General features: G+C 39.2%; 1 protein-coding gene across 4 annotated transcripts in view; it reads left to right on the top strand.

Moving 5' to 3' along the window:
• LOC116332007 (low-density lipoprotein receptor-related protein 8-like) overlaps positions 1 to 14769 on the top strand; it is an 80600-nt gene that overhangs the window by 24603 nt on the left and 41228 nt on the right. For all 4 annotated transcript variants that reach the window (XM_039602508.1, XM_039602509.1, XM_039602507.1 and 1 more), the window contains exon 3: positions 4423 to 4545. In XM_039602508.1, coding sequence (XP_039458442.1) covers positions 4423 to 4545 — 123 coding nt within the window. The remainder of the gene's footprint in view (positions 1 to 4422; positions 4546 to 14769) is intronic.

Below are 14769 nucleotides of genomic sequence, written 5' to 3'. Positions count from 1 at the left end.
GTCCAAAATCCACTAGATGAAGTCTCAAATGCTATATTAATCTAGATATTCAATAGTTCTGGCCTGATTCTCACAATATAGTCATGTTGTTCATTTGTGAAATTGACAATAACAAGAGTTAAAGGGAGAATAGAAAGAGTTTATTACTATGCTAGCAACTACATGAAGCTTTACTTAGCCATTAGCCAACATTTCTCAATAGCCTTGTAATTTCAGAATCTAAAATCTAAATGCTTATTTATCCCGCCATGTGAACTTTTAGCTTGTTAAAATGAGATGCTAACATGACGGCCCTGACATGATACTCGGGCTAACAAGAATACTATTAGTTTTGCAGGTAAAAGATGTTGCCTGGAGATGGAATTTAAAATTTAAAATTGAAATAGGAAGACAAATAGGGGGAAAATCCCTTGCAGGCCAACATGTTGGGCCAGTTGAGTGACCAACCATGTCGTTGCTATCTTTTTAGCTATGTAGCTATCTTACATTAAAAGTAAAAAAAAAAAAAAAAAAAGTTTAAAGCTTGTTAGAAGCTCCTCAAGGCATGATAGAGCATATTTCATTGCAGTTTATACACTGGCACCCCCACCGCTGAGGAAAATCATATATCAGTCACATCAGCAGTGAACCAAACTGACTTATATCTTATTCATATAAGGCTCAGCATCAGCCAAATGTAACAGCAAAACCAATACTTCATAGAGGCCTGCCAAACACATCCACTTGAATGGTTTTTAAGAAAGATGAAAAGGAACTGAAGCAGTGAAATGTTGACAACATCAGCCTCAGAGGAGGAGGTTCCAGGTGGGGTTGCCAGAGCGTAGAGCTCCTTCCCACTGTACCTCCTCTAGGAGACATAACATGGCTGGGTGAACTCCCCTGTACAGCACCTTCATTCTCCCTGTGTCACGTCCCATTTGTAATGCTCACAACACGTGAATCAAAGAACACTGGATGGCTTTTGTTTTTAAATTTTCTCAGATGTACGAGAGGCGTGCCTCTGTGTAATTGTCTTCCATTTATACTTGAACAAAGAGACGTACTGTTTTCAGCGTGTAGGTCTGCATGCATGTGAGTAGGTGTGTGTAATGCATGTCAAGGGGATTTAAGTTCAGTAAGTGCTTTCTTTGGCAAATGCAGTACAGTAGTATTGCCTGCTCCTATACAGTAAACAGTGTCCATTAGGAATCCATAAAGCATTATTACGGTTTGTCACCATTAGTCTTTGTCGCTATTATTCACTTGTTATTTCTCAGCTTTCCATCTAATGGCCTACCTCCTTCTGATTCTCTTGTCACTTTCCCCTTCAGCCCACCCTCATGGTCCCCACGCCCCACGAGCCTAACATTTTAAAATGTTTCCTAATTAAAACAGAAAGTCATTCCAAGCAGATGGCATGAGCTGGCCTAAGTAATTATTGCCAAGTGAACCATGGCCCCTGTAGACCTTGACTGAAATGAGTCGCAGGCTCAGTTGTACCGAGTAAGAAGCTCAGCATCTCAGCAAGAAACTGCATGACATGGGCACGCTTGACCTGCAGGGGCCACATACTGGATCAGCGTGAGATTTTCAAAGACTTTGTCATGCGATCAAATAAAGTCTTAAGCACACCCTTAACCAGCATACCACAGAGCCTTACGCTCTCATCCTGCCCCATCTTTCTTTTCGTTCATCTCACGGGAGTCAGACTAATTAACACGATATTAATACCCATCCAGAGATTTGAATGCAGAGGAATAAAAGGTTTGTTTGGGAAGTTAAAAATGTTCAACTTGGTACTGAATAAAACATTCACTGTGCTGTGGCTTTTTCGAGGATTTGTAGGGAAGATCTTATGAGTGTAATTATTCTGTCGCAGGAGGTGTGGTACCTTTAAAGCTTGTATTACGCCCATGGGTACCCTGCGTGTTCCTTTTCCTTCTTTACCCTGCCAAACCTACATGAGTGATGATATATTTTAGAAATATGCACGCGTGTTGCAGGAAGCACACAGTTTGCATCTTTAAAAGTGATGTGCGCACACTGCTAATGAGTTTATACACTTGAGGGGAAGATGGGTTAAAAGGATATCGCAATCCCCCGTTTGCCACATATTGTCTGTCTTCACCTTTAGTGAAAGCCCACATTACTGCTCTCCTAATGAGGACTCATGTGTCACTTAAGCTACTTAAGCGCCGCTATGGAAAACCAGCACACTTTAAGCGACTCAAGAAAAATAACCATCAAAGGGTTTTTGCTTTGTTTTGTGGTAAACTTAGAGGCCTGGGATTTACACAAGCTGAGAAAAAAGGAAGGAACGACCTAGGGTTGAAAGAACAAAAGGAGGAGAGAGGGGGAGTCGTGGAGAAAGGGGAGTGTTTGTCTCAGTAATGTAATAGGGTCAGCTCATAGCGTTTTGCAGGAAAAGGCGAGAACGAATGTTAATTTAGAATTTTTTCAAGTTAATGAGACAGCGGTCTGTGATAAACACACTCACTGCTGAAATGCATGTTTATTGGAGCGACCCTGCTACGCACTTAATAATTTCCTCTAATAACGTCAGCAGGCCGGGTTGAGTTGTTACTGGTTTGACACCGACAATAGGCACAGGAGAAATCGGAGGACGGGGTAATTAACAGGTTTTACAATTACAATACATACCAATTAGAGACAAGCAGGTTCCTATTTAAGTGCTTCTTGGTGACAGCTGACTGCTTTGAGGTGGGTGTGCAGTCAACCTGCTGTACGTTGCTCTGATGGATTGTGAAAAACAACATTGAACACCTACCCCACAAATGAATACTATGAAATATTCAGGCACTGCCATAGTTTACTCTGAGTAACATAAACTCTTCAGCACAACGGTAAGTTTGCATATCAGTGTCATCACAAAGATAAAATCCACCTTTTCTCCCAAAGTGAATTTGTAAAGGACGCAGACAGCATCTGGTGGTAAATTTAAATAATATAATGCATACATTCACAGGTTGTCATCCATAAAAGTGCGCACACAGTACTGAGCATGCAAATTGCACACTGCTCAGTATACAATGCATGATGTTACATTACAGTACATGATGCAATACATTGTAAAGTAATGCAGTGTGTCCCAGGAATGTGCTTGCAGTTTAAATGTTACTCTTGCTCCTCTACCATTGCTCCCCAACAATTTGGGAATTTCATTTTGCCAGGAAACAGCAGGATATTATTTACACATGCTCAAAGAGAGGTTTAAATTTAAAGACTCATCTTACCTCTTTATTGGAACTACAAGCATATTGCTTGTGGTGCAGGAGCTGAAGTTGAAGTCCTTCACAGTGTTTGACCTAAAGGTTTGTTATAGCTGTGGCATAGAGAAAGAAATGTCGGACATCAAGAGAAACTGTTTTTGCCCAATGTTTGACGACAGCAAATAAAACCAAGGTCAAGAAAGAAGTTGCAGTAGTAGGAGCACTGCTAGGAAAGACTCTTGAAAAATCTTTCTCTATTTCTTTACAGCCCCTCAGCTAGACTTAAGCTCCCAGGACAACTCTAAATGCTATATCTAATTTGTAACATCAGTGCCAACATGGGAGCCAGCTTTGAAACAGTCGTGGCAGTGTAACAGCACCACAGATCGCAGCTGAGGGCTTTTAGCCAGTGATTTATTAGACTGTAGCACAGGTCCAGCTGAGGAAATTGAATGGCTCTGCCCTCTGCCTGTATCCGACTCTCTTGCAATACTAGCAGCTTAGGTGCTACAAGTCGAGAGTACTTTTTAAAAATTTTACTTTATGTGTGTGTATCTGTGTCAAGAGTTCATGTTTTACGTTACACTTTAAACAAACTTGATGAGAGTTTTTTGGATGGTAACAGTGAAAAGCTCTCGGCTGTTGGTGAAAGTTTTCTTCTTCTTGCTTAAACAGGCCTTTTTTCCTGACATGCGTTTTTTTGATTTCAAATTCTCAGCACGCCTGACATGTTTATCAGCCCGTGGCCTTGCTGGCGTGTAACTTTCCGTAGTAAACAGGTTTGCGAGGTAAAAGGTTTAACCTCCCTGAGCTTGTAGTGTTCGGCAATCAACATCCATTTCACTGCTCTGTGATGGAAAACCTGAAGGAGAGATTAGACTGTTTTTGGAGATCAGCAGATTGAGGGAGGGGGAGGAAGAAAGCGGAGGGAGAGGCAGTGCAATGAATAAAAGTCAAGAAAATGGGGAAAGTGTAGATAATTAGTGGAGGATATCTGGAAGGAGAGCATGCACTATAGAGAACTGCACAGGAATAATGTAAGAAATGATGAGACTGATCTCTGATGAGGGGAATAATTGCAGGGATTCTGATAACTCTACCAATTTCATGACAGAAATCAAGTTCTGCTGCAGACTATCCATGGCTTTAACCATTTTTCTAACATCCTGTCTTGATTCTGTTCTGCTCTGTCTGTGCTTCTCTCTCTGAGCAGCCAGGAAAACATGTGCCCCAGCAGAGTTTGCTTGTTTGAATGGGCAGTGTGTCCCAGGACGCTGGCGCTGTGACGGGGAACCAGAGTGTCCGGATGGGTCCGATGAGGCAGAGGAGACTTGCAGTAAGTGAAATCATTCAGCTGATCACATTACTTGTAGTATAAAGCACTTTGAATGCCCAAGTTACATAGAAAAGTGCTATGTAAGAACTGACCATTTAGCATTCACCATCAAGATCAATTTGAAATTTGGTTTCAACTTAGTTTTATAGCACAGCTGGCGTCATGGTCACTTTATGAACATTGTACACACCAAGTCAAGCCAAGTGTAGGCAATTAATGCACAGAATTAGAGGTTATTTCACAGTGGTAGCGTTCTAAAAGGCTAATAAATGCATCCAAGCAGCCTGGCAGGAAGGTGTCAGATTGTCCGCCATCACCCTGTCGCTAAGAGTGTGTGTACAATCTTTCATACAGACACAAAAAGAGAGATAAAGAAAGTCAAGTTCTGACTATCTGTTTGTAAAATTCTACCATCAGTAGACTGATTTGTCTAAATTTGCATGTCGCAGTTTGGGACTGCAATCAGTGGCCTGAAGGAAGCTTTTAGTTCTTTGGAGTTCATGGAAGGAAGAAATAGTTCTGGATACTTTGGGTGCAGTTTGTGTTTGTGCCATATTGGACTTTAAATATGTCAATGCAAAAATTGCAATCAAGAGTACAAAAACCAGTTCAGTGTTTTTAATATTAACTTAAACTTCTCCAGCAACTTGTAACGTCAGTCAGACTCATTGGCACTTTCCAAAAAAGAAGCCGTGGCTAGCAAAGTATATTGCTAGAGGGTTTTTGGGGTATTTTGTGTGCTGCTATTTGGTTCACACCTTCTTTGTGGTTTTTCCTCCTGTTAAACCTGTACTCAAATTTTTAATTTCCTTCGTTATCATGGCTGTGATGGCAGTTAAGTTATCCCCCCTGCCTCCGCTCGCCCACGCACTTCAGTGTCTGATGCTGAGTGCAATAAAGGCCTTGATTCGCGTTCTGCCAAGCTGTTAGAACCTGGGACATCTGGCTGGCTCACTTGTAGACCCTGCCAGTCTCACTCTCCCACACACAGATACTGACAGTGTTAGGTGAGTTGACTCCATATCCAAGCAGGGACTAAAGTGTGGGAGGCTTGAGCCCGTTAATTGTTTTCCATCTTTGACTGATAATTTTCTCTTTCTCCCCTTGCTGCTTGAGACTCTCTTGGGGTCAAACATCAGACAAAGCACAGAAATAACCTCACTCATACATAATAAGCTCTTAAGAAAAGGTAGAGAATAAATGCACAATGGAATATAGCTTCAAAAATCTGTTCATTGGGCAAATGATATCCTCAGTAATATTACATTAATAATAAAATGTATTAGAGTTTAAACTAGAGATGGCACGATACCACTTTTTTATGTCCGATACCGATATCATAAATTTGGATATCTGCCGATACCGATATGAATCCGATATAGTGTGTTTTTTAATCAATAAAACAGTTTTTTTAATATCTTGCTGCTTTTTGTATAAGTTCATGCTCAAGTTTAAAAACAAAACACTAAAGCTATTCTGTTATACCTGTATGTAAAAAATACACTGCACCCAAAATATTTCATAGTTCAGCAATACTGATCAATCTAATAAACTTAAACCTGCACCATCCTCCCTATTCTGGTATTTTAAAGAGTAAGCAACCTAACTAATAGGGTTCTAAAACTCCCAGAAAAAAAAAAACATAGGGAACCACCCCCCACCCTCCACCTCGTGATGCTTAATCGACGTAATCAACTTTAATTTGATGCAGTGTGAAAAAAAATGCACAGAAATCAATTATTTTTCAAGAATAATTAAATAGATTCAACATCTTTCTTCAACAGAATTGCAGAATTCACAGATGGTATCTTCCCAAAGGAAAAAGTACTATAGCTTACTAGGGTATATTAGACTTAACAGTTACAATATACAGTAATGGACTTCTATACATTTTACATCAGATTAAAACTTTGGGTGTAAGATTCAGATAATTATTTATTAAAAGCTAAACATTTTAAATGAGAATAAGAAAGAAAAGTATGTCTTTGTGCCCCCTTTTCCCTGTTAATGCCCTATCGGCCCCCCTGGCTGCACTTTGCTAGATCCGCCCCTGCACAGTTACCAGCCGTCAGCTATGTAGAAAAGGATCCTGGTGCAGAAAGTAATATTAAATAAATTCTAACAACAGCTTATCAAGCTTAAACGTGCTGCTGTTGTTCAGCCGCTGGTTTCCTCTTTCTGGCGCGAAGTGGGCAATAAACAAACAAGAGAGACGGACTCGCGACAGAAAAGCCGATCAGCTGATCATCGATCAGTTTCATGATTGAAGTAGCAGCAGGAGAGGGAGGGAGAGAGAAGAGGCAGTCGTTCCATATATCGGTTGTTAAGCTTAACATGGGAACGCTTTATAAACATTCAGAGATGAACTTACACACTTGCTTTACTTCTCTCTGGGATAACTTCCTCGGAGATGAACTGCCGGATTGCTAGCGAGGCTACAAATACACACAGCCGCTCTATCACGTGACGCACACTGCTCCTACGTGCTACGGTTATGAGCCGAGTTACGCCGTGTTGCAAGTTTTGTGAGGTGTTTTTTTGATATTTAATGGATCGGATTACATTTTTTATTTCCCTCCGATATCCGATCCAGTAATTTACGTCAGTATCGGACCGATACCGATAAGTAATATCGGATCGGTCCATCTCTAGTTTAAACATTACAGAATCAGCACATAATATGTTCAACTAATGTCGAAGAGTCAGAGTGGGAACCAGGGCTCTGTGATTATGATCAAGATGATAATAACAATTATACTGAGATCACAGTTATTTGTCACAATTAATCATTGATTTTAGTTTATTTGAACTTTCATGTAAACATAACACATTCACATTCATTTTAAGTTTGTGTTAGATCTTTGCATAAAAAAATTGGTCCCTCTTTTTTACCTAAATAAAGTGCAGGTCTTAGAAGAACAATTAAAAAAATATAAATTAGCATAAAATAAATCAATGGGGAACTGTGATAAAAAAGTTCTTTTATTAAATAAGGTGTTTATTCACGTGGCCTAAGTACATCTCCTACAAGCTAAATATAAAAAATGTCCCTTTCATTGTACCTGCATGATAGATGTGAATAAAACAAAGTCCTCAACAGCCTTCGTTTTGCATACAGTATTGCCACTTTGGAGAAATAACCGAGCGAGGGGATAATCTTTCCTCCAAGTAAGGTGACCATTTTCCCGAAACCTCCGTTACTTACTGTATTCATTGAACATATTTTGGCGATTGCACTGATGATTTCACTTTGTCTTTATGAGCTGGTTGGATTAGTTAAACATCTGAGTTGGTGTTGGCCAATTCACGTTGGCAAACATTGCGTTTTCTTTCGTGGCCTTCATGCATTCAGTTTTATGGGTCGTTTTTCCATGAAGGGTTTAAAGGTTCTATAAGTAAGATTTGTTTCATCACACTCCTTCTGTGTTTGCTGTAATCTGAGCTTCATTATTCAGGGTTTTGAGCAGAGGCGAGCAACTGCAGCAGCAGTTTTCACGATCATGAGCTCAGTATCAGTTGTTCTACTGTAACATATCAGGGTCATTCAGTGTATTTTATAATGCTAGTGTTGGCTAATGATTTTGGATGGATTTTTTCTAGTGTACAAAAACTTTGTGGCTATAAATCAGCTTTTATTTTTCTTGAAATGGTGCATTTTCTCATTTTAAAGATCTGATGTTTTCTGTCTTCTACCATGAATAAAATATGGGCTTATGAGATTTTCAAATGGTTTAGTTTTTATTTACATTTCACAGATGTCCCGACTTTATTAGAATGGGGGTTGTATAAATACAATGCCTTTAAAAACAATGTTCTGCTTAAGCTTTCAGACATACTGGGGCAGGCTGGTATTGGTTCAAGCTGATAATGATGTGATGTCTGAGGGTATTACTTTGATTCTACCCACCTTTATCAAGCATTATGTCTTTAAACTCTGCCTTAAATTTACAGTGGGATGGTGTTAAAGTGAATCCAAATGAGTGTGGAATAAATGAAGGAAAAAGCCAAATGAATCTTTCAGAGGACGTTCATTCTAGTTTTGTTACATTTTTCTTTGGCTGTGAGTCGGTTTGATGAATAATGAATCAGCCTAGCAGAGCATCTAATGTCACTTGCTGAAAAGTTGAATGCAAGGAGGGAGGCACGAAGGGATCTCTGATGGATAACAAGTTTATATTGGAAATCCAATTAAAGATAAATGAAGGAAGGATTCATCTCTTGGCTGCAGAATAAAGAGATAAGGATCTGGGTTGAGAAGAAAGCCATTTATATGGAAATCCCATATGGATTCAGATGATGTAATGGAAAAAAAATCAACTGTGAAAAATGTTGCATTTTTTTGTTTTTCTCTACAAAGAAAAACCTGTTCCAAAAAAAAAAGGTTATTTCTTTGTAATATATTATTTTTGCCAGTCTAGATTGATACTTCATATGCAGGGAGAAGGAAACATCCTTCTTCCTGCATTTCAGGTCGTGCTTGCCCTGCAGCCCGCAGCCCTGCTGATTATATGTTCAGAAGAGAAGCGTCAGATCAGGCCTACATCCTGAACAGAAGGATTGCTAATGAGAGCCTCTTCATCACAGCTGTTTTTCTGCTTGAGTAAATCCAGCTGTGTTATTATCACTCTGAAAATGGAACGAAGAAAGACTCAAGGATGGACATTGTTAAAAAATGCATGGAGCATCTTAACCAACAGCAAACAACCCGCTCTTGAGTGGCTGCCGTATCAGGTATCGCATTAACCTTGTTTCACTGGTAAAGTACCTATCTGTGCCATTCACTTGATACAGTTGCTACCCTATAATGAGAAATTTACATCAGTTGGCAAAAAAACAAACGAAAAAAACAGTCAACGTGCTTTTTCTTTTTCCTGAATAGGGTAAAGATGCAAAAACAAACTCATCACATCCGTGTTTTGATCAACATTCCTTTTCCATGCAACGCTATACTTTGAAATCAGAAGCGTCACATGTATCAGTCAACTAGGCTGCGCTAAAGTCTAACAACAAACAGAAGCTTGCAATTTCACACAGACTGCATTCAATCTTCGATGTGACAGAGATATACAATTTACCATTATATAAACAGCAGAGACCAGTCACAGCATTGCAGTTTTTACACAGTTTCCTTACACATAGCACGGCATACAGCTTAAAACATCATGCTTCGGTTATTCTCTTGTCTGATGAGTCAGGAGTTATACTCACAGAAAGCCTTCGTCTTGTTTTTCATTCAGATCTCCTGCCCAGTTCTCCTGTATGTTCTGTTTCATTTTCATGTGCTCACAGATGTACAGTCAACTTTGCAGATGTACATAACTAAGACATTTTTTCATCGGTGCTGCAGACATCTGTGCCAGAATCATTCTGGCTCACTGACTGGATTCCCAATTACACGCTGGAGTAGCGTTTACACAGCTGTATTAAGAATTCAAATTCGGGCCACACAGAGTTAGTTACTTGCAAGCCCTGAAAAATGAATCATGACTCTTTGGAGGAGCACGTGAAGCATCAGGGCTCACAGTTTTTGTATTAGATTAATGTGTAGTCAAAATGGAAGTTGGCCACTGCAGCCAGATGTGCAGCTGCTTCTCTGCTTCCTCACCAGTGCAGTGACATTTTATGCACTCTCAGCCACCAGAGCCACTTTTTTAGGATATAAGAGGAGGAAGGAAATGCTTGCTTCTTGGTGCTTTCTGGCAATATTGCTGAGACCAACTTGATTCTGCATGTCTGTTTGTCCTCTCTGCTTTTAAATTTCTGAAAGCTGACAGGCATTCACAGTGTTTCCTCTTCCTTTGGGTTTCTTTGAATATGAGGTGACAGAACCTTGAAATGCTGTATATTTAACAATGTGGATTGTTCAGACAGGTAGAACTCTCACCTTTAAATCCACCATATTGTGTTTTTAATTTAGTATTCTGACTGTTATATAATTTAAAGTGGATTATAGATATTTCTCTGAAGGAGGTTTTCATGAAAACTTTCTTCTACAAACCACTTTGTAGATATTGAGCTTTTTCTGTGGGAGTTAATAACAGTGCATGGCTTATTTATTGACTTTATAGTAGGGAAACTGGAATTACTTATACTGCGTGCTATTAATTGAATCATTTAAATTGCCTTGTATCGTTAGTTTTGAAGAAAAAATATTTGCTGGTAGATTTATTTTAGGCTGTTTAGAAAAGACTCCATAAATACCGAGTATGTACGTATTTGTGTGTTGTTTTGCTCTGTTAATCCCTTTTTCTTTTTTATACTTTGTTTGTTAGCGATTTGCCAGTTTTACAAGTGGGTTTGTTGTCATAGCTGTTTCATTTGCAAGCTGCTGTGAGGTTTAACTCTTAACAGATTCTGATAATACCAGGATTTAAAGAATTATATTTTTATCCATATTGCAGAGTTACTTTCTGTATTACACAGTCCCAAGACTTAATAAGAGGAAACAGTTGCACTTCACCTTAGTTAGACTCAAACAGTTGTGGTTTGACTGGATGCTCATCATGAGCATGTGTGCAAGTAATCCCTATGAGCAGAAAGCTTAGGTTTTAGGTTTATCAAGGATATCCGTAATATGGTTGTGTCAGGCACACAGCTCTTGCTGTGAGCACAGCAGCCTCACTCACCTGCTGTTTAAACCTTCTGTTTACAAGGAACAACCAGTCAGAAGAAGTCGGCTTAAGCCATTTTAGCTGCTTAAAGGGAGAGAAGCAAAATGACCATTTTCAGACAGTGGATGAACTGAGGCTGCACCAAGTTCCAGCATCGTGGTTTATTTGTAAGTGCAAGAATATAATTTTAGAACTGAAACGAGCTCAGTAGTTCTACTCTATTTTTCTTTAGTGTGCAAAAATGAAAAGAGAAAAGTCTATCACAGTTTCCCAAAATCTCACTAAATCACAGTTTAAGTCCTTGAGAAATATGAACAAGGTAAAGATGTGCAATATTTGCAGTAATCCCATTTGAAGGACAAATACACCAAGTTTATAAATCCACTCATGTTGTTTAAAAAAAAAAAATCTGGCTTGCTGTAAATGGTCTTTCGTATGTGCTAGCTCTATGATGGCATTCAAACTAGTTCACTCTCTACCCACCATCCACTATCTGCTGGAATTTGACACCAAAATATTAAAATATCAAAAATAAAGTACCAATATTTATTATTGTTTAATTTTACCGTATTATTCTGGCTTTATTTAACTGATGAGGTAACAGTCAGGGAGCACAGCAGCACTTAATATAAAGCAATAGTGCATGCCACAGTTCATTACTTGCTAACGTACGTTACTGAAAATAACAGTTTCCCATCTTGTAGTCGGCCAGAAGCAAGCATGTTCTCTGCTGTACCAAATCTATAATTCAAGTTCACACGGCCATGCTAACCCAGTTTAATGAAGCAGTGAATCTGAGAATGACTCACGGTATCTGAGCTTTTTTTGCTGTCTTTTTTAGCTCTGAGCCAGAATGACTGCGTTATCTTCCTCACCATCAGAGCCCCCAACACTGACATACACAGGTGCTAATGCCTGAGACCTCACCTGAAGCATATAGAGCCGAGTGGATGCACACATCAAAGCCTTTTAGCACTGGCGTTTGGAGTAGAGGGCTGGAAACAGGCTTCTGAAAAATCTCTACATTTTGAATGATGATTTCTAGGGTTTAATTGGAACATGTTACAAACAGCGACCATCTATATTAGGTAGACATGCTTCACAATAAGCTGAGTGCATATTTACAAAGCTGTCATGAGCTGGCTGCAGGATGAATCGATGCTATACATTATCTGCTATCATATATGCAAAAGATATGCACGCTGTTGTGTAGTGTAACATTATGATGGTGCAGTTCAGTATATCAAATCAGGTGAATACATTTTCAGTCCTTTTTTATCACAGTATCATTTCCAAATTCCCACTGACAGCTGACAAATTGAAGAGCTTCTGCGTTTTCTCCATTCAAAGCCAAGTTTCAGGTAAAAAGCTGTCAGTAATAACAAGGTCAGTTATGACGATCAAAAGGAAAAATAAAGCTATTACACCATTGAAGGGTTGAAGTGAACGCAGCCTTTGGGTCTTGTAAAAGGTGATAAATTCTAAACACATCTTCTGCCAAGATGACACAGTGCAGACGAAACCTCATTTTTCACTCAGATGGTAAACAACAGTCTGATTGTCAGCTTCTCTGTGAGTAATTGGCTTTTATTAAGTTGCCTCCTTTACAAGCAAAAAAAAAATCTCATTACGCGTCTTTATAAAATCACTAATCTGTAGCTGTCACAATGAGCAGTGAGGTACCACTGCTTTGTTGTAGTGAAGTCTGGTTTCTTTGTTTGGATTTGGGAGGAGTGGAGCTCACGCTTCATTAAAGAGTCATCAGTTAAAAGGACAGGACAGCTCGCCCTCCGCTTGGTGGATTCACATTCTGCTCGACACTGTGCTCTGCCTGCCTGTCCTCCTTCATCTCCTTCCACTTACTTGGTATGGATGGCTTTGATTTTGCTTTAGGATAAAAATCTGAAAGGTCATGCAGCAGTTTGTCTCTCCCTTCCTCCTTATATACAGTGTCTTGCTCTGTGCACAGCTCCCTTCTTATACATTCCTTTATGCTCTGAAGCTTTCGTCTCTCTCTATTTTTTTGCTGCTCTCTGCTAACTTTTTAAAAACATTTTCAAAAATTTTCTCTGTCTGACTGACATTGGTCCAGCTCCCTCATAGAGTATGTTATTTCCTCTGCCAAAAATTCCACCTTGTCTGCTTTTTCATCTTTTCATGTTTCATGTATTTCTTTATGATCCAGCCTTTCGCTCTTTCACTTTACTCCGCTATAATCATGTCAGTGATCAGTCCTTGACAGATGGCTGTGAAAAGAAACACATACAGTGTGTGATTCATAAAACATATCACAGAACATAATGATTGAATGAAAAGCTTTGCACAGGTCGTACACCTTCAAACTTCTTGGACAGCAGAGCTGTGAGGTAGAAGAGGCCAACTATCTCATTACTCCTTTTATTTTTTACTTATTCCAGTCTAATAGCATGGTTTTATCTAGTATATTTTTTAGTTTATTACATGTCTGTGTTGAGTGACAAAGTAAGCTTTTTTATCCACTTACCTCACACTGCATTTTGTTCAGAAGTACTGTCTGTGGACTGAAAAACAATTGTAGGTAAATGTCATTGCTCCACTCTTTAGAAACAGCCTCCAAATACTGGACTCCAAACTTTTTTTTTTCCATCTGGGGTGAGGACCTTGCTGTGTCAGCCATCCTTCCTGCTCGCTCTCCCCCGCCACAAGCTGTCAGGAGAGAGCGGCAAATGTTGAGACCTGCCTGTCAACACATAAAAAAATAATATCAACAAAAATATCAGCATTTTTACGATTAAAATAGATGAATACGTGACACACCATGGTCGTTTCTGTATTTTCAGAGGAAAGGAATCTGTAAGAATAAACAAATAGTTTTAAATGCTGACATTATATTGTAAGAAATGATCAAGAAAGCTTCTGGCGGTACCTCAGTGTAATCTTCTGTGTAGTTGACAAAGAACACACACATCAGTTATCGTTAATGATCCTTACAGGTCCTGTCTCCATGTCTGGGATAATAGATCATTCGGAGTAATTAATGAAGTGACTATTGTTGTTTATATACAAATGAGCACAACTCACCTCGGAGACGATCATTCACTTTACTGTAGTGTGAGGCTGCTGGTGTGTAATAAACTCAGAGGGAAAACTGTTGGAGCCAATAAATTAAAGTTCAGCTCCTGCTGAAGTTGAACGTGTTACAATAACTGAGATTATGAAACCCTGCAGACTGCAATGAGGAGGAGTTCCTCATTCTGGAGTTCCCGGAATAGCATCTACAAACATGGCTAGACGAGGATCAGCATATTGACACTAGTTGTGACACCTTATTGTTATTTGTAATTTATATAGTTCAAAGTTCTCTCAGTTTAAAATGTAGTGTCCAGTGTTAGGTAGTCTACTCCTTTTGCCCCAAAAGGCTTAGCTGCAGGGGATATGTAGCTTCCAAAGTTTGATTCATGTACCTTTATTGCATTTCTTGCTGTTGAAGTCACAGTGGCCAAACTGCATACTAATATTTATTATTTAAAGACCATTTTTTAGAGATCCTTGTAACTAAATTTGTGTTTCTGATAACCCGTATTGCTGTGACTTTGAAGTGCTCAACACAATACAGGGTTAAGTGGCATTTTAA

The sequence above is a fragment of the Oreochromis aureus genome, linkage group 18, assembly GCF_013358895.1.
Source record: "Oreochromis aureus strain Israel breed Guangdong linkage group 18, ZZ_aureus, whole genome shotgun sequence".
NCBI lineage: Eukaryota > Metazoa > Chordata > Actinopteri > Cichliformes > Cichlidae > Oreochromis > Oreochromis aureus.
This window is presented reverse-complemented; position numbering and strand designations above follow the sequence as displayed.